General features: G+C 44.1%; 3 protein-coding genes across 4 annotated transcripts; 1 reads left to right on the top strand and 2 right to left on the bottom strand.

The window, feature by feature from the left end:
* Positions 1-906: 906 nt before the first annotated feature.
* On the bottom strand, positions 907-5,497 carry LOC108920474 (uncharacterized). Its single transcript, XM_029258149.1, has 6 exons — positions 5,273-5,497; positions 4,466-4,531; positions 3,861-4,169; positions 1,784-2,077; positions 1,236-1,334; positions 907-1,068 (listed from the first exon to the last, which is right to left on the bottom strand). Exons 1-6 carry the CDS (start codon positions 5,495-5,497, stop codon positions 907-909), a joined length of 1,155 nt encoding a protein of 384 aa, XP_029113982.1.
* A 3,520-nt stretch (positions 5,498-9,017) lies between these two features.
* Positions 9,018-20,055, top strand: LOC108920407 (TBC1 domain family member 23-like). Of its 2 annotated transcripts, XM_018729143.2 has the most exons (19): positions 9,018-9,079; positions 11,405-11,516; positions 11,764-11,869; positions 12,138-12,342; positions 13,023-13,146; positions 13,287-13,411; positions 13,615-13,661; positions 13,749-13,852; positions 14,077-14,199; positions 14,617-14,709; positions 14,816-14,986; positions 15,210-15,252; positions 15,395-15,501; positions 16,071-16,210; positions 16,397-16,441; positions 17,584-17,672; positions 17,920-18,055; positions 18,186-18,380; positions 18,898-20,055. In XM_018729143.2, exons 1-19 carry the CDS (start codon positions 9,045-9,047, stop codon positions 18,980-18,982), a joined length of 2,085 nt encoding a protein of 694 aa, XP_018584659.1. In that variant the 5' UTR covers positions 9,018-9,044; the 3' UTR covers positions 18,983-20,055. The 2 variants fall into 2 exon arrangements, with proteins under 2 accessions (XP_018584659.1, XP_018584660.1); XM_018729144.2 differs by lacking the exon at positions 16,397-16,441.
* Positions 20,056-20,577: 522 nt separating this feature from the next.
* On the bottom strand, positions 20,578-24,270 carry LOC108920512 (PI-PLC X domain-containing protein 1-like). The gene is made up of 7 exons (XM_018729293.2): positions 24,190-24,270; positions 23,861-23,979; positions 23,290-23,432; positions 22,629-22,757; positions 22,188-22,343; positions 21,849-22,029; positions 20,578-21,390 (listed from the first exon to the last, which is right to left on the bottom strand). The coding sequence occupies exons 2-7, from the start codon at positions 23,964-23,966 to the stop codon at positions 21,152-21,154; spliced, it is 954 nt and encodes a 317-aa protein (XP_018584809.1). The 5' UTR covers positions 23,967-23,979; positions 24,190-24,270; the 3' UTR covers positions 20,578-21,151.
* Positions 24,271-25,320: the final 1,050 nt, after the last annotated feature.

Raw genomic sequence — 25,320 nt, 5'->3', positions numbered from 1 at the left:
TTACAGTACACGTGACTCTTCTTGCAGGTAGCCGGGTTGAAAAAAAAGCTGAAAAAAATCTTTCCAGAGGATGACAAGCAGGCTAAAACCTCCAAATGTCGAGGAAGTGTTTTTGAGGAGTCAGTGAGGCCACTCTCATCATCCCTCCCAAGTTAATGGGACTGATTTCCATTGTTGGTGATTTCTATAAATACATATACATATAACTTTTACATTAACTTACTTGTACTCATTTGTCAGAAAATAAATAAAACTGAAGAGCAGATGTATCTGCGAACATGTGCCATGCACGCTAGACAAGTGTACTGCGACTGTAAGTCAGCATCGATTACTACCATCTCCATGATTAAAATGCATGTAATTAAAATCAATAATGCATTGATGCAGTAAGCTGTAAAAGGTCATCTTTACTGAGTAATAATGCAAAGAATGTCACACAGACAGGTTAGCATTTTAAACAAAAGAAAACCTACAGGAAACTAAGCAAACCACTGCATAATACCACAATTACTGGTGCTTTTACTATAATTATAGTGAGATGTTTGTTGTAACACGTTTGAACTGAGAAGATGACAACACCTGGTTTTATCACATACGTTTGATCTGTCATTTGCAAGAATATTTTCCGTAACAAATCGCGTTTCTTAACATGTCCTTATACAATGTGTTTGGGTGGTTTTATACAACAAAGTAATATAAATCATATGAATACTATACCAGATAAACATTTTAACACAGTCAAATATGGACACAGAAAGGAATATGTCTTTCATTGTATTTTGTCAGAATGGCAAAAATGTGTCTCAAGCCCCAATCCCAGCGTAGCTGTCACCGGCCACCACCCATCTGCAGGGATGCTGTGTTGGCTGGCGCGGGAGGACGGGTGGAGCGCCTGGTTGCTTTCGCTTAGCGCTGACGTCGCAGGGAGAGTTGTCGCCGGGGCAGTCGGTACTCATCCTGCTCTGCACAGAACCAAGGCTCTCCCGATTTTGCTCTGTCACACACTGCGGCCACGCTGCTGCTGCGAGCTCGTTCAGGCTCGGACTTTTTCGTCTTCCCTTCCCTGACCTTACGACAGACAGGAGTAGGAACAGTTTACCTGCAGGTCCAGCTAACCATCAAAGGAGATATACATAGTGTATTTTTCACATATCATGACAAGTAGACATAGGTGTTTCTACAACAAACTTGAGTTTCAGCTTTAATCTGGTGCCGAAGATTGTTTTCGGCCTTACCTCTTTGTGGGACCAGTGGTGACAGTGCAGCTCTCTGCCTCCGCCTTTACCACCTTTCACATCTTCTTGGCACAGCAGACACATGTTCTCCACATCATTCTGCAGTGTAGGTTGCACATGTACGGCAGAAAAGAAGCACTGTTAGCATGACCACACGTGTCAGGGTCATTGCAAAGAGTGCTTTCTCATGACGTTTTAGTTCTACAAGTTTTATACATTCCCGGGAAGTAGTTTGTAAAAATGAAGAACTAGTAAAAGCTTGTTATCCTCTTAGATGGGCTCACAGATCACGAAAAAGGCAGGCGAAATGTAATGGTACAAAGAGCACTGGAAGCTAAGGAAAAGAATGGCTATGAGGCAATGCGTGATGCCGATCAAACGGATTTTTATGAGCCCATTATACCAATTTATTGCATCTTTATAAATAGTATTTCAAATGAGTAGCTCATGTATTGTAAAGGAAATGAATGAATGAACCACACGCCAAACTTAAACAGTGCTTCCCATTAGACCTTTATACTTTATATACCAATCAAGCAGTGCAACACAGTTTTGAACTTCCTCAAGCTTCTCAAGTCTTTTTCTCCCGCCAAACACACCAGAGACATGCCGTTGTGACTGTGGAGGCACATCTTCCTCCGAAAGCTGTCTGTCAGCTCAGGAATGGTAGCGATGCGCTTCTCAGCCTGGTGGTCCTTGCTGCGGCTGGCGTCGTCGGAAGAGCTACGATGGGGCCACTGGTGAGACCGCACCTCCTTCTCATCCCGGGACTTGGAGTGGGCAGACGTGGGCATGATGGTGGCATTGTGGAAATGGTGCAGACACATGGTGTCCAGCTGAGCCTCATAGAGGTAAGAACACTGCATTTATTCGTTCATATCATATTCATATTTTACCAAAAATACTTTAGTCCATAGGTGTGCGTGGTGGTGCAGCGGGTGTGGCCTGTGCCTGCTCTCTAGTGGGTCTGGGGTTCGAGTCCTGCTTGGGGTGCCTTGTGGCAGACTGGTGTCCCCTTCTGGGTGTGTCCCCTCCCCCTCCAACCTTACGCCCTGCGTTGGTGGGTTAGGCTCCGTCTTGCCGCGACCCCGCTCGGGACAAGCAGTTTCAGTCAATGTGCGTGTGTACTTTAGTCCACCAATTTAAATATTATGACCTACTCCTGCTCGTTCCCTATGCACATTAACACCACACTCCCACACATGCTATACCCAGCTTTATGATTAAAACATTTAGGTGACTAAAGGCTCAATTATAATTCAGCAGCCCAGTTCCACAGTAATTAATAGATAATCCTTGGTCACTAACCCCCAGCTTATGGTGAGTATAAGCAATACTCATTCTGTTAAGTATTTTTTTTTGTTTGCATACAAACAGCAAAATATTATCATAACAGTATGTCGGAGATTCTTGACAGGTGACAGTTATATCTTTTATCGCTGCAGACCAGCTTTTTTGGGATGACAAATCCTCTCTATTCATTCCTTTGCAACAGACAGTAGCACTCTCACGCTACACTCCTTCTATGCGGCATCATCCTGCGTAAACATTGGTGCACTTTCTTTTCGAAAGATGGTCAACGAACACCATTTGTACACAATGGCAGATCTCTTGCCAGTCTCGGTGTATATCCACAGACAATCCAACAACGACTATGGTAGACAAAACTCGTAACTACAAGGTTCCGGTTTATTAAATTTTGTTTGGTCTTTTTAGATTCAGCTTCAAGCTCCAGGTTCCAGTAGATGAAAAACGCATGTCATAGACTATGTGTAAGGAAGTCCGATGGAGCACTTTAGTTGGAGACATTGATCCAAACCAGCCCTGTCAACATTTACGGTTCAATGCCTCCAACGATTCTGGTTCAGCTAGCCTTCCAAACGCAGCTTGAATGAACAGGACGCAATATGTGACCGTTCTTCCCCGACTCGTTGGTGGGACAACTGTTCGCGCAGAGTGGTATTCTGAGAAATCCCGTAGGATCAGATTTGACTCCCTAGAAACGATTAGCGTTCCCTACATCACCCTTAAAGGGCTCCGTAACTGTGGGCATTGTTCGCAGCAGCTTTGTCTTAACCTTTCATAAAACAATAAAAGGCATGTCCCTAGTCTCTCTGCTAGTGTATTTCTCTTTTATGCTACAGCTGGGACAAAAAGCTGCTTTTGTTCCCTGCTTTTTAACAAGTCCAGTTAGGAATAAACACAAACAGTGGTTCTTGCACTATAAGGGTGCTTTCAATGTGTTTGCCTGAACTAAACTCAAATGAATAGACCTCTCAGGTTACCAAGTTACCACAGAGACTGTTTTTTTTTCCTTCGAGGTCACAATAATTTCTTTATTTACCCGCAACTTTCCCCCAAAGTCACGTCCAGTGTGAGGTTTTCGTACCGAGCTACTAGCGGCGACTTACGCACGCTTATGCAGCTGTTATTCAGCTGGAGGATTTTTAATGAAGCAGTTAAATACCTGGCTCAAGGGTACTACAGTGGGAACAGGAGTACTTTGGTTCAAAAGAAACATAAATAATTAGAAACTGATTACAATGTCGTGATAATCTGTTTTGCCCACTGTGACTCTTACTGTATTAAGAAAATATTAATATATATATTGCCAGCTGTGCTTACCTGACAGGGCAGCGAGGCTCGGCGGTCCACGTTCAGGCGGGCCGGTCTCCGGAAACTTCGCCTCCTCTCCCTCGCCTGCTCCTCACCGGCATTGTGGCCCCAGTAGCTGCTCATCCACTTGGTGAAATTGCCATCCTCATCCTCATCGTTGTCCACGATGATGGCGGGGTAGAGCCTGAGCGACAGCGTGAGGCCGGCGGGGGAACCCTGACTGGCTCCAGGTGCAGGTGGAGAAGAAATGAGCGGCAGGGTGGGCTCGCGGCGTGCGCCTTGCCACAGGACGCGCTGCTGTGTGAGGAGACCCAGCTGCTATTCCCGAACGTACTAAGACCCCCCCCCGTCTTGTTAGGGCCACCCGTGTGTTGCAGTGTTGCAAGCCGCCCCGAAAATACACGGTACAAATTCTGCCAAACAAAGAATTAAATCACCCCAGTAATATGTTTGCCTCTGGAAACGGAAGCAGAGAAGAGCTTCAAGAGCTGGTCTAGTGGGTAGAGGATGCGGGCGTTGCTTTTAAGCTTTCCATTATGCTCGACACAGGGCCAGTGGGAGCAACCAGAGCCTGGGGGGCCAGGCAGTCTGCTCAGGCTCCAGTGCCCTCATACTTTCCACTTTGTGAGCACATCAAACTTGTCAATAATTATGGAGTGCTTGTTGCTCTCTTTGATAGCCTACGGAGGGGCACGGTATGCGGGGGTGTGCGGCTGAGGGTATCCCGACGACTCCTATGTAGGCCTCAACACTAACGCCAGCAGAGGTCAAATGATTTTTTTTTGAAAATGAAGAGCAGAAACTGAAGTAATCAAGAAATTCCTTACAGACCAAACCCAAATATTTGGGTATTTTCACAAGGGTTTATTTGGATGAGTTTTATGTAAGGCTAAGAGATTTCGATGACATTGTGTACTTGTTCTGGAATGCATTCACTGCCATAAATATAAAAACACTAATCAAGCTGAAAGCAAAAAAAAAAAAAAAAGAAAAATCATCATCCACTTTAGTGTAACTGCAGTAACAGCCTTGCTTAGAACACAAGTTCAGGTAAAACAATGATTAACAAGGCTGAAAAATGTTACTCATTTTTTTCAGCAGGATATTCTTAGTGCTGTAATTCAGAGTAAGTACCTTGATTAAGGGTTCTTCAGCACGGCTGCTACTCGAACCAGGAACCTTTGGATTATAAGGCAATTACTGTAACATATTGCTTTGTTTCTGAAGAAAGAGAAAATGATTTATGATCCAGTATTATGTGAGTGCCCTCTTTACAATGGATGTTTGTGGGCCGGATATGAACCCCTCCAGCTCGTCTCGCCCTCCTGTTCCGGCTCTTCAGCTAACGAGGCCATGACCTGACATAGTAAGTAATAGCTGTTTGTTAAAATATTGTTACTGGCTGCCGATCATCTATGCACTCGCTCTGTCTGGTAGACGAGAGCACAGGAAGATCGACCAGGACTGTCTGGTAGGAATCTGTGACCCCTTGTTTGTTCTTCAAGGGGAAGTCCTATGGCGTCACTGATCCAGATATCAGTGGCTAGGAAGGACACTGACTGTCCGCAGTCATTACAGAGGTCATTTTCTCCAGGGATCACACGAATACAGGCGAAACCAGAGCTCAACAGTGATGTTTTCAGCATAGCCCCCACATTACAGGCTACAGCGCAAGGAGTTCTTATTGCTTGAAAGAAAGACTCTTGCATATTGGTTTTTATTGGTCAGAGTATTGGTAAGATTTCAATTTATATAAGTACTTCATGACACGATAGAAAAAATATATTCCCCAATTTACAACCCCTCTAAACTGATGATTGTGTGTAGTTTAAAAATGTACAGTGTACTTATATAGGAAACCTATGTCATAGTACCAAGATTTACTAGTCCTGGTCCAGAGAGATGCAAAATATGATAATTCCGTAAATCGTACTTGCAGAGAATCGGAACCCAAATATTCCCTTTATATCTAAACAGGCATTTAAACTGAAAAATCCTCTTAAGGGTTACCCTGTTATTCTAACTTTTGACATCTATACTGACCTTTTCGGGGGTGGAGAGGTGAAAGTAGCAGTAAAAATAGTACTAACATAGTTGGTATGATTGGTCTTTATTGATCACTAATTATAGTTGAGAACGAGTCACACAGTGGCAGATGAGAGCCAATGTAACACAATCAATGTAAATCAGCACGAAGCACAGGCGCACTGGGCGCCTGGCAGCAGCTAAAGCAGGACACAGTGAAGAATCACAGAGCTGCTGCTTGGTGTGTATGGAAAAGTGTATAGAAAAGTGCTGTGAGAAAGTAAAGATAATATGGAACTGGAGCAGAGAAATACAAAACACTGGAAACAAATGCATGTAAAACTGTGCTGGATGTGCCATCATCCAGCTGCTGTTTCCTCCTTGCGCTCGCCGGGGATCGGTCCTGCCTCAGGGCTCCGTACACAGTCCTGAGGTGTGCGGTGTGTTTCCAGCGCTTGGCAGGGGACCACTTCCGTCTGGAGCTCAGTGGCCACAGTGTACTTACAGGCTCCTCGGGGAGATGGTATCTACCTCTGGGCTCCACTGCCTGCCTGTATGAGTATCAGAAGAGCGCAAAGAAATGACTGGAGTGTTACCCTACGCACAGCGGAACGTGACTGTGTACAGGCACACTTTCAGACGAGCTGGTACAGACAGCTTCGTAACAAAGAGCTTCATAAACGCGGAACTTTAAGAGTACAGAATCTTGCAAAATGGGCATTTGTGATTTTTTTTAAAAACATTCTGATTGCAGGAAGTTCAGATTTTACCATAAAAAGAATGACTGAATTTGCAAAATCTATTAGATAAAATGGACTTATTAATGTAAAGAAATTATAAAAGTAGAGGTAAGACTAACATGGGGGATTTGGGCTTCACCAGCACCTCGCTGTTTGGCAGGTGGGGGGTTTAAGTCCTGCTTAGGTTGCACGGCGGCTGTGTTTCTCCCTGTGTGCCCCCCCCCCCAACATGCAGAAGAATGCACTGGCAAATCACCTCTATTCCTCCCTTGCCGTGAAAGCCACGCGGGTGGTTGCTATGGGTCAGGACTGACTCAATGGTACGACAAGACTAATATAATATTTTACATAAGGGTCTATGGAATCTACGGCAATGGGGAAAAAAAAGATTTAATCTCATATGAAAATGTAACAAATTTATGTTCACCCACAACACTCTGACTGCATAAGGACATACTGTATATTAGTGGTGTGCCCTAAAACTTAAGAGGCCCTACCATCCATCGGTTTGTAAAGGAAAGCAAAGAAAGTGTGCAATTCCACCAACGGAGAGACGTGCAAAATCAAGTCAAAATGATGGGTTTCCTTTCCTCGCATGTTTATTACGATCGGCCTCAGTCGTGGCGTCGCTTCATCAGATGGAACGGCACAATTAGAAATCGATGTTGCTCTGCGCTCTCCACAGCTGACCGGAGCACTGCCAGAGCTGAATGTGCGCACCAGTCTGCATCAATATTCAGCCGTGGGACCACACGGCCGTTCATAGTCTGTGCTACACTTGTTTTATTACAATCATACTTTTAAGTGATACTCAAACTTATTCACATTGACTTCGACCCAGTGGGGAAATGCGCTCATTTTCTGTTTTGTTTACAGCTCAAAATATATCACCATTAAACAGACATTTGACATGTCAAATAAAACACTCACTCCAGATTTTGGTTCAGGACTTGAATACTAATCAGATTTTAAGACTTAACCTGTATTCCCAACAAAACTATACAATGTACACAGACAACAACGCAACAGTTAAGTGGTTTCCATTTTTCACACATTCATCTAGAAAACACCTTTCCATTTCCTTTAGATGACAAAACAGTTACATTATTGTTATAATATTAAAAGTTAACTGAAACAACTTGTCAGTTATAAATTTAAAGTAAAAATAACTCCTCTTTCTTTGTTATATTGACCACACTGCTTTGACCTTTCCAAACTACTGCTGCAGGTGAAACGTGCAGGGAAAGCAGGCAACACGGGAGTTAAGGACGTGAAGGTGTAACCTGAAGGGTGTTGGTTCCAATGCCACTCCTACTCACACTGAACGGACTCAGTACGTGTCCAGCAGGAGCTGCTGTGTTTCGTCACCGGCGTCCCGGGGCTCAGTGACGTCATCCTCCTCGCGAAAGGACCCCAGGCATTCGTTGCCCTGCAATGTGCTCTTCCGGCTTGGGTCTTAGCAGCGCACAGCGCCACCTCCTGACTACACTCATTATCGCAGGAAGAGATGCAAACCTAGACGGATTATTTATTTATTTTTTTTAATTTGTCAAACGAGAACTCGTACATTTTTTTAAAATCCATAAACAACATCATTAAATTCAAATATACTGTTAACTGGACTCAAACCCCAGTACGCTTCACACTTATATGAAGATTCGGATTCCCATAAGGAACACGCGCCTTACACGAAAACAACAGAATGAACACCTTTTTTAATGCGTTAATTTACTGCTTCAGTAACAACAATTGTATAAACAATTATACTTGGCATAATATAATAGCTGAGCAAATGCAATTTAGAACTGGATTCAATGCAGTCGGGTGCACGGAACAATAATCGCACGGCACACTGAGCAAGTCCTAGCGGTCTGGTTGTTAGTTTTTGTGTGTGTGTGTGTGTGCGAGAGAGAGAGAGAGAGAGACCCAACGTTACGTGCGTAGCTATTGGTCTCCAGGTAGCAATAAAGCAGAGACTAGTACAGGTGCTGCTACGTCTGATGGACTAGCCCGTAGAAACAGTTCAGGTTGGGCTATCATCATATGGTTAAACGTATGAAGTAACGAGTAGTCCATAGGAAAGATACCCACTGATTGAAAGTTATCGCTGAGGCGCGCTGAATGAAAGTGTCTAATATTAACCAGGATTATACTGTGGTTAGATGCATTGAAAAGATTTCTCTAACAATCGAAAAGTCGTGCAAATGTGTACATAGGATTTTTATTACACTGCCAAAGTTGTAAGTAACTTTGTGCACGAACGAATTTGGTTAATTGTGAAAATGAAGTCAAACAGAGCCTCGTTCGCTTGAAACACGCACACAGCGGGGAAGAACGAACGGGACTCAACAAGTGCGAGAAGGAACAAAGCGTCACGACACTGCGCTGCGGTTTACGGCAGCTCGCCCGGACGTCGTCGTCAACAGCGATGGCGCGTGCCGAAGAACCGCTCCCGACGAGCTGGTAAGAAAGCTGCCGAGCAGCAAAATGTCGGTGGAAGTGAGTGAGTGAGTGAGTGAGTGAGAGAGTTTAGAGGATCGCCGTTTATTAGCGTGTGTGTGTGCGCGCGCTGGGCTGCGTTATTGCGCACCTAGTTAGCGCAAGGTGCTGTTGTGTTGTGGACGCCGAGCGAACCCGATGAAGCCAGGGGGGGGGCAGTGCTGGTGCTGATGCCCGTTTGGGTAGATCGATATGTTCCCAAGTATGAACACACACTGAACATCAGTTACGATTTCCGACATTACTTACCCACGACTCCTCACTTACCAAACCGTACAGCAACATTGATTCAAGTGGCAAATACAGTAGTTGTGCAGTTCCAGGACACGCTTTCCTAACTGCTGCACGGCTCCCTGTTTTTCGCCTCAGAGAGAATCCGAATTAATTATCTTCTTGTAGCGCTCTTTGATACTTTTTCTGATTTAAATGTCAAAAGTGGTTCTTCCTTTCCTGTGTGTGGAGCTCCGGCACTCGGGCCATCATCAGTGACACTGACTGGCCGCTTCACATATATTACCGTATAAAAAGTGCCAGTCTTCATGTTTGGACGAACATACTGTGTGTGTGTGTGTGTGGAGCTGTTTGAAGGGATGCTGGTTGGGATTGCACACGATCAAAGTAATCCCAGTACAGTCTGAATCGATACAGTAAGAATACCCTGTTGTATAAATAGGTGAACCACTGTGAAGCTCATTGCTTAACACTTACTTCAACAAAGGTTCAAATGAAAGTTCATCCAGATCCACTTAATTTACCCTACCAAGAACCAGAGAGTGTCTTGTATCAATGTCTTTTTGCTGCAGCGTCATAAAGAAGTCTTAAATCGCTTTTTCAACTTGCTTTCTGTCCGTAACTGTGGTGAATGTTGTCTCTTAAGTGAAAAGATGGACAAGCGGAATCCCACCTCAGGCTGTAGTGCCCTTGAGTGAGGTATTTACTCTAAAATTGCTCCAGTAACATATGTATGGTAAATACAACGATAAGTTACCTACAATTATGTTTATTAATTTAGCTGATGCTTTTCTCCAAAGCGACTTGCAGTGTTGAGGTTGCAGTTATTTACCCATTTATACAGCGGGGTAATTTTACTGGAACAATTTAGGGTAAGTACCTCGCTCAAGGGTACTACAGCCTGAGGTGGGGATTAAACCCGTGACCTTCGGATCCAAATGCGGCAGCTCTAACCACTGCGCTACCAGCTGTCCTGAGCTTTGGAGAAAAGCTTTAGCGAAATGAGTAAATGTAAACTGGCTGCACAGTGGTCGGTTAGAAAATGTCAGCCTTTAATTCATGTTTTCGCGCAGGGTTCGAGTGAGTGTCAGCCGGCGACGCGTTAGGGAGAATCCTTTTTTTCTTTAATAGCAACTTCTGGTAAGGGTGTCGTCAAGCTACCGCAGTTTCGCAAACGTGACAGGATCGGGATCACCCTTCAGCACGCAGCGACGCTTCAGCATCCGTGTTCCTGCCCCGGAGCTTGGAGAAGAGACGAGGGCTGAAATGTCGCTGAGATCGAGCACAAAAGCTGTGCCGCGAACGCCGCGTATCTCTCGTGGAAGCGGAGAGCGGGCGTCACGTAAATGGAAATCTCGTCGCGCAGCTCCGAGACGTGTCCGTGCTCATCCTCAAGATCCGTCCGGTCGCTATTGTGCAAGGTTTATTGCCATATCTTCTCACAGAAGGGCGAGCGCTCTCCCCAGCTTGTGATTTCGTCATTCTGACAAAACGGACATATTGCTAATGTCCTGTTTACTAACTTACTCTAGTTGTTCGAGCTGGAAATGGATTAAATGAAGACTCCGTCATTTAAATTTCTGTGACCATGGAGCATGAACCTGAAAATAGTGTTACGCTTTGGTAGTTAATACCCTGACCAGCCCCAGTCTTCATACTGATGCCATAGTTCATACTGCAAATCTAAATTGCAAAAAAAAAAAAGTCACTACATCCTGTGGATCACTAGATACAAAGAAAAGAGCTCCAAAGTCTTGCTGCAGAAGTGCTAATTGGGTGTTCCAGTGAAGTTTAAATTGGGAAGAGGTAATTGTAGTTCACATTACGTTTATTTACCTGACGCTGTTCTCCAAAGCAACTTACAATGTTAAGGTTAGTTTTTTACCCATTTATACAGCTGGGTAATTTCACCGGAGCAATTTAGGGTAAGTACCTTGCTCAAGGGTACTACAGTCAGAAGTGGGGATGGAACCTGCGGATCCAAAGGCAGCAGCCCCAACCACTATGCTACCAGCTTGGTGCCTAAGGTGGCTCAGACCCCTCATTTCTGCCCATCAGGGAGCAGGATCTGGTGGATGCTCTGGACCAGGGGGGTTGTGACCTAGAGATGGTGAGGAACATCATTCAGGGCCGTGAGCTGCCAGCTGATCTCCGCTCTCAAGTCTGGAAGGTGAGTAGCAGTGCTGTTCCCGGGGTATCCTGGGTAATAAGTGTTACTTCTCTGTATCAGAGACGTAACCGTTTTATCCGATCCCTTTTCTTAAAAGCTGAATTGGCACTACAGGAAGCTTGGTAAGATGGAGGACATTGTTGAGCTCCAGGGTAGTTGTAATTTGCTGGACTGCTAACTTCAGAGTGGTGTGCTGGATCTCTGACTGCTGTTTCCGTTTCTAATCGCCACTCCTGTTTGTTGGCAGATTGCTCTGAACGTGGCAGGAAAGGGGGATAGCTTGGCATCATGGGACGGTTGCCTGGACTTGCCACAACAGGAGCTCATTCACAACAGGTGCCAACAGTTGATTGGTGAGTGTCCTCCTTCCCTCCCTCTGCTACACTTTTTGTAATGTGTGACTCAGGCCATCAGCTATGATCTTCCTCAAATTGTCCCAAACCTAACGGGGATGTGAGCTTAGTTCTGAATTTTTAAGGACTGTGGACAAAAGATTGAGTACATTTCTGTGATACAGATCGGTGAAGAAAATCTACGTAAAAGGCTTTGTTTTGATGTCATTTCATTTGGTTCATGTGCTTCAGCTGATCTTTAACAGTTATTGTTGTTGCTCTGAACCAGATCAAATGGAAATGCCCAAAGAGGAAGGGGTGAGCATGATTGTGGATCTGGAAGCAGTGATCACGTTTTACTGCAAGTCTCGGAACGTTACCTTCGCTCCCGAGCTGTGCTGGCCGGACCTGTTCAAAGCCCTGCTGGGACTCCAGCTCCTTCCCAGTGACCTCTACAACTGCTTTTACGCCATTATGAACAAATATGTTCCCAGGTGGAATATTGTCTCTCTTTGTCAAATACATGTATACAGAGACTGTATTTTAGTCTGTCGTGAACAAATGTATATACACACTCCGTTTCTGTGCCATCACGAAGGAGTAAACACCCTGTTTTTCCTTAGCTGTGCAGAAGCACCTGACATAGGCCCATTGGAATACGGTCGAATGCTAGGGAGGGCAGCCAGTGATGCTTGGACGCCTAGAAGTTTATTTTTCTCCCACTTCCTTGACCTGGCAGTTTTTAGTGCATTCACAATTCTCCTTCTCTGTTTGTTTCTTTGCTTTCTTTTCAGTTTTGCTTTGTGTCAGTTTTATGTGCTGTTGTTTAGAGGAGCACTATATAAAAATAAATTTTCTCTTCCTATAAATAAACTGGTGTGCCACTCATTTTGTGTAACTGTATACAGTCGCAGACTCCGGCTTCTTAAAAAGTCATCTTAGGAGACCGTTAATCACTCATACAATATTGATAACTACTTGTCCAGTGCAGAGTCATAGTGGTCTGGAGCCTTCGCCAGATGCAAAGGCTGTGAGAAAGGGTACACCTTGGACAAGACACCAGCTTATCGCATGGCAGCTGGACACGCATTCATTCGCATACTTGTGTTTCAGGCAATGGTTTGAGTGGTTAATCTCTGTGTACTCTTCCTTGTGTGTGTTTATGCTTTTACAGGGACTGTGTGCAAAAGGGTCGACCGTTCCACCTCTTCAGGCTTCTGCTGCAGTACCACGAACCTGAGCTCTGCTCCTTCCTGGACACCAAAAAGGTCACCCCAGACTCCTACGCCATAAGCTGGGTGAGCATCTAATGTTCTCATGCGAGATGGTGGTGCGGGTTCTCCAACTGATGTCTCAGTTCTGCGGCCTTTGTCAGCCTTCTTGTGTTAAGCTGCTGTTGGTGTGCTCTGGTCTCACCCGCAATGTGGGGTCTCCCCAGGTGAGCAGCTTGTTCTCCAGCCATTGCTCTCCAGCTGTGACCCAGGCAATGTGGGACGTCTACCTGCAGCAGGCCGACCCGTTCCTCATCTTCTTCCTAATGCTAGTCATCCTTGTCAATGCCAAGTAGGTTTCCAGACTGGCACACCAAACACAGCCCTGCTGGTGTTAAGAAGTAATAAAAAGGACACACTGATTGGTCAGAATGCTGTAAAAATAGAGAAGTACAGTTTTATCGGTGTACTTATGTGTAGCTACCGTACATAGTTTAGAATTTAAACTTTACATCAGCAGTTTAATTTTTTTTTTTTTTTCTCTCTCTCTTCTAGAGAGAACATTTTTTCCCAGGAAGCTAACAGCAAGGAGGACATAATCAGTAAGTGTTCTGCTTTTTCATACGCTTCATAGCTTTTGCCTAGTTGTTTTTGGTGATGATTTATATAAGTGTTTTTGTATGTAATAGAGATGCTGCAGGACTCACCTGTCTACCTGGAAGCTGAGGACATCGAGGATCTCTTCTCCTTGGCACAATATTATAGCAACAAGACCCCACTATCCTTTAGGAAGGTATTGCTCAGCCATACTTCTGCTCCTTTACTTGTGCAGTTGCTTGAAAAATAAACTTTCATAATCATTCCCCCCATGGGTCATGTTTCAGTCTAAATTAATTCAAATTCACTGTTCCATGCAAAACCTGGTTGGCCCTTTGTGTCTCCTTTGCCTGTGTCTGCATGACGATCCTGTCTTGTTAGTCTGTCTCATTCTTATATGTGCACTTCTTGTCCTGGCAGGAGAACCAGAGCTTATTTGGCAGCAGTCTGGTGGCTCTGAAAGAGGAGGACATGGACCTTAGCCAAGTGTTGTGCTTACCCGTGTCCGTCCCTGAGCTCCTGCAGGCCAGCCAGCTACAGACGGTCAGTGCTGAGGGAACTGTCTCGTGTGTCATGAAGGGGAGGATGATTTGGAACACAATGCAGCCCAAGGACCTTATTTAAGTCCAGCAGTTCAAAGACTGTGGTGAAGGATTCCGTTTAAGCCAGTTGAGCTGATCAAAATAATGTTAGGTTAAAACTGAAGGAACACCCATGTGTATCTGGTACACATATCGTGTGCTTAAAACTGGTAGGGCCACATGATAGAGCTGAGATCTTTTCTTCCTTCGGTGGGAACAAAAAGTTCTAGCCTTTAATTGCAGTTTCACACCATATCTTGTTTCTTCCACACTGAACCAAAGCTGAAGATATGATTCCCATGAGGCTAGTTCTAACCCAGACCTTTCCTTTAGAAGTGTGAGCTCTTGTTTTAAAGGCTTTGATTTCTCTGTTTTTCAGGAAGGGGTGAGGTTCTTTGTGGTAGACTGTCGTCCAGCAGAGCAGTACAACGCCGGACATCTTTCCACTGCCTTCCATCTTGACTCTGACCTGGTGAGAAAAGAGTCCCCTTGTTTATTACTGACTGCCGGTAAAGACTCTGTAACCCATATGTGAGTGCTTCCCCCCCTTCCTGGGACACCTGTAATTTTTGTCCCAGATGCTGCAGAACCCGTCGGAGTTCGCCCTGTCAGTGAAATCCCTTCTGGAGGCACAGAAGCAGTCCTTGGAATCGGGTTCCGTTGCCAGTGGGGAGCACCTGTGCTTCATGGGCAGTGGGCGGGAGGAGGAGGACATGTACATGAACATGGTGCTTGCTCACTTCCTGCAGGTAGGCGGAGATGTGGCCAAAGACATATTAGAGGGGATTACTGGTGAGGCAGGAGCACAGGGACATGTAGAGCTACTCAGAAACCCTCTTCTTATAATAACCTGGCTGTTTATTGCTGGACCATCTGTGTATTTTCTGCCACGACAATCTGAGCATTTGTCCTGGCAGTTTAGCGTGATGTATGCACTTTAATGCAAATGTTTTGTTGATTCTTCTGTTGCAGAAAAACAAGGAATATGTCAGCATTGCAAAAGGTGGTTTCATGGGTAAGAAATCTGAGATGGTCATTTTGAAGTCATTCAAAAGATTGGGGGTGGGAATGGTATGAGTAGCTCTGTCTTCCTGCTGAGTGACTGACTGACTGTGTGCATGTGTGTCTGTGTCTGCATACTTGTACCTTCAACCCAGCGCTGCAGCAGCACCTAGCTGACGTTAATGTCGACGGTCTGGATAGTGGGTATGTCCACTGGATCATCAGCACGTCCGGGACCCAGGGCAACCTCAGCCCTGTCGCTGTGAGTGTTATCGGCTTGGGGACATGGGAGCAGGACATGCTGTTTTCACTATTTCAGATACAGTAAGAGCTTGAGGTGTTCCTGTGAGTTTCAAATGGCCCATTTCCCTTTTGAATTTAAGTGATTTCAGCTTTAAACTGGTACTTCCTTGTACATTTCAATTGCTTTGAGAGTGTTGTTGAAAGACATGATGCGCATTCCAGTTATTGTACTTTTTTCAAATACCTCACATTCAAATTGCTTCAGTCCTGTATCATCAACTTTGGCCAACTGTTTCCTGTGCATCAATGGAAATATTTTTTTTGTGTTTCGTTTAGCTGGCTTACAGTGTGATGTTTGTGTACTAAGCTACTTACAATGACCAATCCATTTGTATAGCAAGGTGACTTTTACTTACTCAAGGGAACTGCAGTTGGAGTGGATTTAAAACCCAGGCATTCAAGGCCAAGGCAGGGGTTCACTGTCCAGATATATTCATGTGGTGACTTGGATTATGTCACTGTGCTGTGATGCTTGTGGGATATTCAGTGTCCTGTAGTTAATCTTGCCCCCTACTTCTTTGTGTCCAGGAGGATGCTGCCAATGGAGAAGATGGTAAAGGAATGAAATCTCTAGTGAACAAGATGACCTTTGCCCTCAAGTCCAAGTCTGTGAACGTGAAGGAAAAAGTTATCAGCTTCATTGAGAACACCTCGGCTCCGGTGGACAGGTGAGGGGTCGCTTCAGAGCCGCACAGCACACTAATCCTCCACGCTCACTTTTGTTTGACTTACCAGTGTTTTTCACTCATCATTCACAAAGCTAGACTTGATTGCTTACCTATGTTCATTACCCCTTGTTTATAATCCACTACCCTTCACCCCCACCCATGATGTTTTGCCTTGTTCCATGATAGAATATCTTTCACTCTGCCCTGGCCGGACAAAGGGATTCTGGATCGGTAAGGCTCACCCAGGGTTTCTGACCTGGCAGGCTGAAACATGTGTGCCATGCCAACACACCCATACTGAGGATGGCACTGCCACTCCGGGGACTCTGACGAGAGCTACGCTGCCATGACATACAGTTACATTCTCCCCCAGATGCTCATACATGCAGGGCACTGTTATCCCTGTGTCACACAGTAGGCTCAGCCCATTTAGTGAAGTGGACTGCCACGCTATGTCCCCGGGGTGGGAAGCCATCTGGCCTCCTTTCACAATGTCCTTGTCGTCGCCATCATCACTAACACAGTACTCAGCCTTCCTTTACAACTTTAACAATTGTTGTGCCTGTATGAATGTCTGTCGGTCATCGTTAGAGAGAATAACACCATGATTAACCTGCGGAGCTGCCCAGGATGTGCCTCGTCTAGTTTGTGTTTGTCTTCACATTAATACTTTTCCTTTGTTGCCATTTTGGCATCGCAGCTGAGCTCGGTCCTCTCTACGCGTTCAGCTGTTTTACTGTAGCTGGCTCTGTTGGGAGGGGTCCTCCCCGCCCCTGCATAATAACAATGTCTGCATTGCATTGGCTTTTATTTGACCTCTTGCTCATATATACATCAACAATACTAACTTTCTGCAAAGGAACACAGTTTCTTCCTCTTCTCTGTCATCCCTAGCAGATGAGCACTCACAGATGTCCCTGTTTCTCTTTTCCTGTGAATGGCACCTCATCTTGTTCTCCACTCTGATTTGGTCAGGGTGATACCCATAGACTGCTTCTGTAGAAGAGGCTGACTGCCATGTTTGTGTCTGCTCTGCTTAGCGACTCATTCTCTACCTTATTCTGTTTGGAATTCTGCATATGTGGAATTATGATTTCTGAAGTTACTGTGAATAGCTTTAGGAAGAGCCCCTGCGGGTCTGCCACTCCCCTCTTCAGTATGTTTGAGCGAAACGGGACACGTCTGCGAACTACAGAACATTGTGGTGTTTTCCAGAAGCCTTTACATGTGTGTCAGGTGACACAGCTGTGTTAACATTAAAAGTCTGTGCAATTTCATCCTTTCTGCTGAGACCCCAGAGGGAAAAAAGCCTACTGTAGTACCTTATCCTCCACCCTACTCTGCTTCTCACTGTATACTCTTCCTTCTTCTAGACATGTGAGCAGCAGTGATAGGGTAGGGAAGCCCTACAGGGGGGTGAAGCCTGTGTTCAGCATCGGGGACGAGGAAGAGTACGACACAGGTAAACGTGCTCAATTGCATTGGTCACTGTTCTTGGTAATGAACTGCTGCATGTTTCTTAACTAGGGCCAGCTCTACTGAACTTTTCTGAACACATTCTAAGCAGCAATAATCACACATATGTTGATACAGATCTTTACTTTAAAAGCAGCTGGAAAAGTCTTTCAGGCATGTATGTTAAATACATGCTTATGTATGTGTGACATTGATTTGAAGTGTAGATGTTTGCAGTCTCATCTGCTCCACAGATGAGATCGACAGCTCGTCTGTGTCTGACGACGACCGCCGGGAGGTTGTCAACATTCAGACCTGGATCAGCAAGCCAGACGTGAAGTACCATGTGTCCTGCAATGAAGTTAAGGAAACCGGACACATGTTTCCCAGGTGAGCTGAGTGCAGCAGGCTACCAATACAGCCATGTCATCTACTCATTCTCTCATTTTCCAGTCCTCTCTATAATCTCATTCTGATTATTTCACAGTGCTGAATGGCTTTTTTGTCGTTTTCTGTCCAGCCATCTCCTGGCTACGGCCACACACATGTACTGCCTGCGGGAGATTGCCTCACGCAAGGGCTTTGCGTACATCCAGTCTAGACAGGCTCTCACCTCAGTGGTGAAGATCACCTCCAAAAAGAAGCATCCTGAGCTTATCACCTTTAAGTTCAGCAGTAACAACACAGAGGGTGTGGAGGTCCAGGCAACAGAGAGGTAACAGTGCTTTCTGAGCTCACACACAGTACAGCACTAACGCTCACATTGGCAACCATATGGTGTATCTGCTGTTTGTATGTCAGCATTCTCTAACTCTTTAAAGCAACCAGTTTCAGGGTTTAGTGGGGGCGTGGCCGCACAGTGGGTTTGACCGGGTCCTGCTTTCTGGTGGGTCTGGGGTTCAAGTCCTGCTTGGGGTGCCTTGTGACGGACTGGTATCCCGTCCTGGGTGTATCCCTTCCCCCTCCAGCCTTGCACCCTGTGTTGCTGGGTTAGGCTCCGGTTTGCCATGACCCTGCTTGGGACAAGTGGCTTCAGACAGTGTGTGTGTGTGTTTGTTTCAGGGTTTAAACATTCCTCAAAACCTTATTAGAAAGGGGTTGCCTAGGGTTTTTTTTTTTTTTTGAAAGGATTGTGAAAATAAGAACAATTGTTCATTTTCATTTTGAAAGGGATGGTGAGGTAGGCTTGAACAGTTAAATCATATACTTATAGTGTCATTATTCATATTCAGGTATCTGATACCCAACGCGGGCGAGGCCACCAAAGCCATTAAGCAGCAAATCATGAAGGTGCTGGACGCCCTGGAGAACTCCTAGTGTGCGAAAAGGTTGCCCTGTTGCTGATATCTGGATCTGCAGGAAGGGAGAGTATCTGTATGTCCCTCCTCCTTCTCCCTTGGATAGGCAGCCTAGTGTGGATCGTAACCCCAGCAATCTGCAGGAGGGGATCCCAGTGCTAACCCTGTGCACATGTGCTGCTTTTGGGTTGTGTGCAAGACACCAGACCAATTCTCATCCTTCTCCATCACATTTTTCTATACAGTAACTGGCACATTATTACTGTCCAGCTTAACTTTTTTTTTTCCCCTACCTTGACCATTAACATGAACAGGTGTAATAGTTCCTGAGCAGTTATCAGAAGAAGCAAGGGTTGATTCGCAAGGCTTGGAAACAGGAGGATCAGTAATTGCCCAGTTGCTTTGAACTGTTACCACTGGGTATGATAGGCCGGTTGCTGTCAGAAGCTGAGCTGTGGACCTGACTGGTTACTATGAATCGGACCAGTATTGCAGAGACTAGTGTTGATAGAGCCTAGTCCCTTCCACCAAAGTGTTTATGTTGGGACCATGGACCGAGCAGTGGTGGTGTTACTGTTGCGTGGCCACAGGCTTAAGTGGAGTAGCGTACAATGCCTTGAAAAGGTGTTTATGGTGCTGACTTTGCGTTACTGGAAGGAACATCTTTTGAGAGATCTGTAGTGAGAAGCTCATTTAAAGGATGCTGTAATTTTGCCACAGCATTGTTTAAGTATAAACCAAGATTCTGCACACTTTGCTCTTAGCTGGTTAAAACTCAGCTTAATCTCATATTTAATGCAGTTTATATTTTGATACTTGCCCCTGAGATTTCTTTTCAGCATATGGCCTTAACAGTATTGTACTTTTTAAATATGTAGGGTGTAAGCCACAAACTTGTAATGCTATAAATAGCATATACTATTTTATGACTGCATTTGGAGGCCATCATGGTGTTTACTGATCTGTATATAACCTGCAGTTCTGGTGTAAGAAAAAGCACAGTTTGTACTTTTTTCAGGCATCTGTATTTTCCCATTTTCAGAAAACTCTGTTGCTTTTATGGCACAGTATAGGTGGTAATTACCAGTTTCCCTCCACCACATTTGTTCTGTAGGTCAGTTTAAAACAAAAGGTTCCAGGAAGAAGGAAGGGGGGAATTTTCCTGTATCTATCAAGCAAACTATGAGAAGAACACAGTAAATACCAAAGCGCATGGCAAAAGGCTGTATATTTCCAGTGATGAGCAGTAGTGTTTGGTAGGTGTTTTGGACATAGGAATGTGTAGGCTGACTTTTTTTTTTTTTTTTTTATTTTTTTTTTTTAATTAAAATTGACTGAAATGTGTTTATGGCAAATATAAAAATTAGGTCTTTCATTATATAATGCAGAATACTGTTAAATGGAATGTTTTTGGATGCAGTTCAAATAAACTTTTTCTTTTTGGTAAAAGATAAGGTTGCATTTCTTGTTTTTGGATTTTTACTTCAGGTATTAAATGGCTCCTCACTTATTTTGGCTTTATGACCTTACACAAACAATTGGAACTGAAGTTTGTTCATAACTTATGAATCCAGATAATTTTGCCCTGAAGCACAAATAAAAGCCTAAGGGAGATGTTTTTTTTATTCATGGGGGGAAATCAGCTAAAGCTACATGCCAAAACACATTTTTATAAACTGGAAATAAGTTGATGGTCTCGCTCCTAATTAAGTGCATTTTGCTGCCAACTAACTAACTGTGTGCTGGATACAGGTTGCTTTCACTCTGAAAAATGTAGAAATTAAAAAAAGGGATTCCTTAAATTTGCTCCATAAAAGTTAAATTTTGTACCGGGTACTAAATCAAAGTATGTTCAACATTTACACAATATGGTAAATAATGCAATTTTAATTTCTTTGACCTTAGTTCGCAGTAAACCAGAGATATTTTGAATTTATATAACACCATATCAGTGACAGCATAAAATCTTAGTTGAATGGGATTAGGGTTAAATTATTTTGTACAATGTTTCACAGACAAAAGCACTGGAACCTTTTTTCACTGAGTATGCTTTAAGCAGTTTATATTTCTTTTACCTATTCACCTTCATAAAACAAATTCAATAAACCTTTATAAATTAAGTCTGAATAAAACAGCTTTTCTAAATTTTAACCGAAAAATGTTTTTGTGTTCTTGGTTATTGTTACCATCACTTGTTCAGTAAGTGCTCATTTAGCGAAATGACAGTCTGTGCCAGCCGACTCTCTGCCACAAAGTCCCCTGCAACGATGTTGATGCACCCACCGCTGGGCCCTGGTCGCTGAGCCTCCACCCATCTAAGCAGCACTGGGTACGTGGACATGACCAGGTCCTTCAGAGACTCAGTAGGGTGGGAGCAAATGTACTTCAGGTCCTCCGTCAGGTTAATACCGGCGACAAAAAATCCATCTGTCGAATGACACAAACATACATCGATCACTGAAGGTTGATCCATGATTAATGTCCACTAGACATCAGTCCATCGCAGGGCAATCACACGCAAATACACATGCTAAGGGAAGTCCAGAGCCACCGATTCGGGAGGAAACCCACATGAACGTACGGAGAACATGCAAACTGCACATCGATTGAATTGATTCAAACTCATGTGAGAACCTACAGCCCAGGAACTGAGATACCAGCGCTACTCAGTGTGCCATACTATTACCAAAGAGTTTAACTGTTTATTATATAAATCAACGCTGGTGGATATTCATACATCATTTTGCTGACAGGTGTTTCACACTACATATCCGGCTTTCACTCAAAGCCGTAGCTACTCATAAAAATTCATTTTCACTGTTGGATTCAATATGTGAAAAGGTGCAATCAAATGTCAGGAGTTTTGCTTTTCATTTGCTCGATACCTGGCCGACCCCGTCCCTTCCGACGCTCAAACTCCTCAACCAGTGCCTCCGCCTTGCACTTGTTAGCCCACCAGTATGGGATGTGCATCCACAGGTGGTCATGGAAGCTCACGATGCCATGTTCATATGAGACGATCACCTGGTAGCCCTTGTTCCACAGGTTCCTCAGTGTAACTGACTCCTGAGGGTGACAAAGCCACAGAAAAGCAAGGCAATGCAGTGCAATCACTTAACCTCATGAGCATGTTAAACACCATGTCTATCTGTAAAGCAGACTCATGATGCTGCTGAGCAAATCATAGGAGAATGCAACCGTATAAGGAGACTAGGAGGTTATACCGTTCTGGGACACAGCTTTGAGACAAACACATTCTTCATGGTCTCTACGAGGAGGTTGTGAAGCTCTTCATCTAAATCCTGGAAGTGGCTGAAGGACAAGATGACAACCTCTCTGGGATGGGCATCCAACCACTCCCTGATCTCCTTGAGAACAGTCTGCTCAAAACATTGCGAAATAAGTCAGCTCTACAATAAAAAACTGTTGTAATCAGAAGAAATGTCTTCGCTGTGCAAGTTGTTTTGTAATATTTCAGAAATGTGACATATTCACCATAACGCATATAGAATGCCATTTTATTTCTGAACATCTGTAATATTCTAATGTGTGTATTTACATAACTTGCTAACTTGAGAATTTACTAAAACATCGCATTGTAATATCTCACGCACTGCATAAATCATTATAGAGACGTAGGACGTGATTTTGATTTAGTATTTTACCTCCACGGTCACAGTGGTGTAGACACCATGGTAAAAGTACAGGTCTTTGGAGTGGTTTCGGGGTCGGCGTGCGATCCTCAGGTCACAGTACCTCACCCCGCTGTCCAGCTGCTGCTTTATATTGGACCCCTGCAGACAAAAGCAACAGCTGGTGTCCACAAAAAGGTCCTTAAAAAAACACTGCCAACTTAACATCAAATTATTTCATCTTCTGACACTGTATGAAAGAATGAGCAGACGGGAGAGTGGTCACATCTGTTGCCTTGAAGGTCTCATTTCAGTTACACTCTTGGAGTACCTACTCTTGATCAAGGTATTTACTCTGAATTGCTCCAGTACAAATACCCTGTTGTATAAATAGGAAAGTCATTAAAAAGCACTTATCTGGCACTGAAAGTCACCTTGGGGAACAGAGTCCAGTAAATCAAGGTCAATAATAACATTCCACTGAAGTCCTTTTGCGTTTTCCATTTACTTCACCGCAGCTCTTTTTCCATTTGATTCAACAAAGTTTGTTACATAGAAAAAGGGATTTATATTGATTGGAGCAGAATTAGCATAATGAGAAATGACAATTCAAAACACTTTGCACAACATGAAGATTATGGCTTTCACAGAACTCTGCCTGAGAGGTGGCACAGAGAAATGTCCCCAGGGCTACCTGTGTCACTGCCCATTTGTGCACAAATGGGCGAACCACTGGCTTCATGTACTTGTCCAGCTTCTTTAACACATCTGGCTGAGTGAGATCAACTGGGGACCTGATGCTCTTATCCAGACAGTAGGTGACGGTGTTGTGGCTCCCTGTAAATGTGCGAGACGCGAGTCGAGTCAAACCTGAGATCAGTCCCACGAACCAAACGAAATTCCACCAGGAAGCTAAGAAAAGTTTTGATATGTCAACACCAGATTTTGCGTTTCGCAAAAAGGGTTTTTCTTATTTTTTACCAACATGTAAACAAATGCATTTGGTGCTGTGATGCTAAGGCCACGGAGAACACGTCATTTTGCGCTGAATATTAGGCCAGTTGGAGGCACAGTGCCGTAGTACACTCAAGTTACTAATGCTCAACTTCTCCAGTAAGAATACACCACTGTATAAATGGGTAAATCACAGTAATACTCCTTTTCTAACACTCTAAATAATCTTGCGCAAAAATGTAATGAGTTAATATTTTAGACAATCGACTAAGACGCCGAGGAGGAGGCTCTAGTGTAGTACGATGTCTTACCTGGGATGGCCAGGTGGAACAGAGGCACCTCCTGCAGAGCCTCGGGAAGGTGGGACATCCAGCTGTCTGTGGGCAGCTCACCCAGGGACCTGTTCACCTCTGACATCTTTGTGCTGGACCTTCACACACCATCACAGGACAATCACTCAGTTATTGGTACCCAGTGGTGCAGAGCCTATCCCGGGATCACAGGGTGCAAGGCTACTCAGGGGACACACACACATACACACACACACACACACCGCCTATCTTGAACGGAAGACTCACTCGCGCTGTGAACATCACTTAAATTAAACAAGAGTCGTAACTTTCTCCTTAAACACACTCACCAGCCCGGGACGGTGCGGCAGGACGGTACAAAGACGCTTCTTAGCTACAAAAGAGCTGGAGTGAAATGGTGAGTTTGTAACTGAGCCGGTTTTACTGGAGTCTGTGCAGGGAGGTGTCCCAACGTCAGCGGAAGGAATTCACACCATTCACACATTACATGCTCTTACCTCATTCTCATTCTCTCTCTCACTCTTTACATGCGCTGATAATAGGTGACATTACATACATGCACGGGCTAGAACACCTCAGGAGTCATATTTAATAATTATCTTACCTTCTCTAATCGTGATTTAATAGCTTTCCCTCCATTTCTTAGTTACATTAAAAATTTAATATCAAGTAGCAGTTAATGTCCTGGGGTGTTTGTTTAGATGCTGTTTGAACATTACGGCTGCTTTCCAATGACAGCTGGAAAAAAAACTGTAGAAAACACGTAGAGAACTCTACTGTAAAAGTTACGCACCTGCAATTACCACAGAATTTCACTATTTCCTGAAAGGGATTTGTATATTTTATATTCTTTATTGCAGGTAATATTAAGGCTACTGTGTCACTTTAAGAGAGTCCTCTCTCACTTGGTAGGTGGGAGTCACCTTTACAAGATTACTATACACGTATTGTTACATCCAAAACACATTCGGTAACAAGTTTATGATGCAAGTTAAGCAACTGTTTAATTAAATTGAGGATATAAATCATGCAGTAGATTATCAACTAGAGTATGTCATGGGCAAAGAAGGCAAAATGAGAATGTACCTTTCCGAAGGGCAAAGTTACCGAAGGACAATCATCACTAAAGAACAAGACTCCAGGAAACATGACACGGTTCATCCAAAGACTGCATCTCAGCTCTGTGTATTAGAGTGAGAGAGGTCCAGGATATATCCATCGCTGCTATACCAGGTTAAATTCAGATCTCCAATGTGTAGGGTGTTTGTGTGGAATGATTAATACCCTTTCAAGATGTAATTGCCAAAAATAACCAGTATATCTATACATTTTATCCAGATAAAGCAACCTGTGTTAGATACCATCTTCTGTCTTTTTTTTTTTTTTTTAAATTAAAAATCTTCTGGTCTAGGGACCCAAGCCCATTACCACCAGCTGGAAAAACATCTTTCATTCTAACA

This window comes from Scleropages formosus, chromosome 14 (assembly GCF_900964775.1).
Source record: "Scleropages formosus chromosome 14, fSclFor1.1, whole genome shotgun sequence".
Taxonomy (NCBI): Eukaryota; Metazoa; Chordata; class Actinopteri; order Osteoglossiformes; family Osteoglossidae; genus Scleropages; species Scleropages formosus.
Note: the sequence above shows the minus strand (reverse complement) of the source record. Positions and strands in the feature narration are given on the sequence as shown.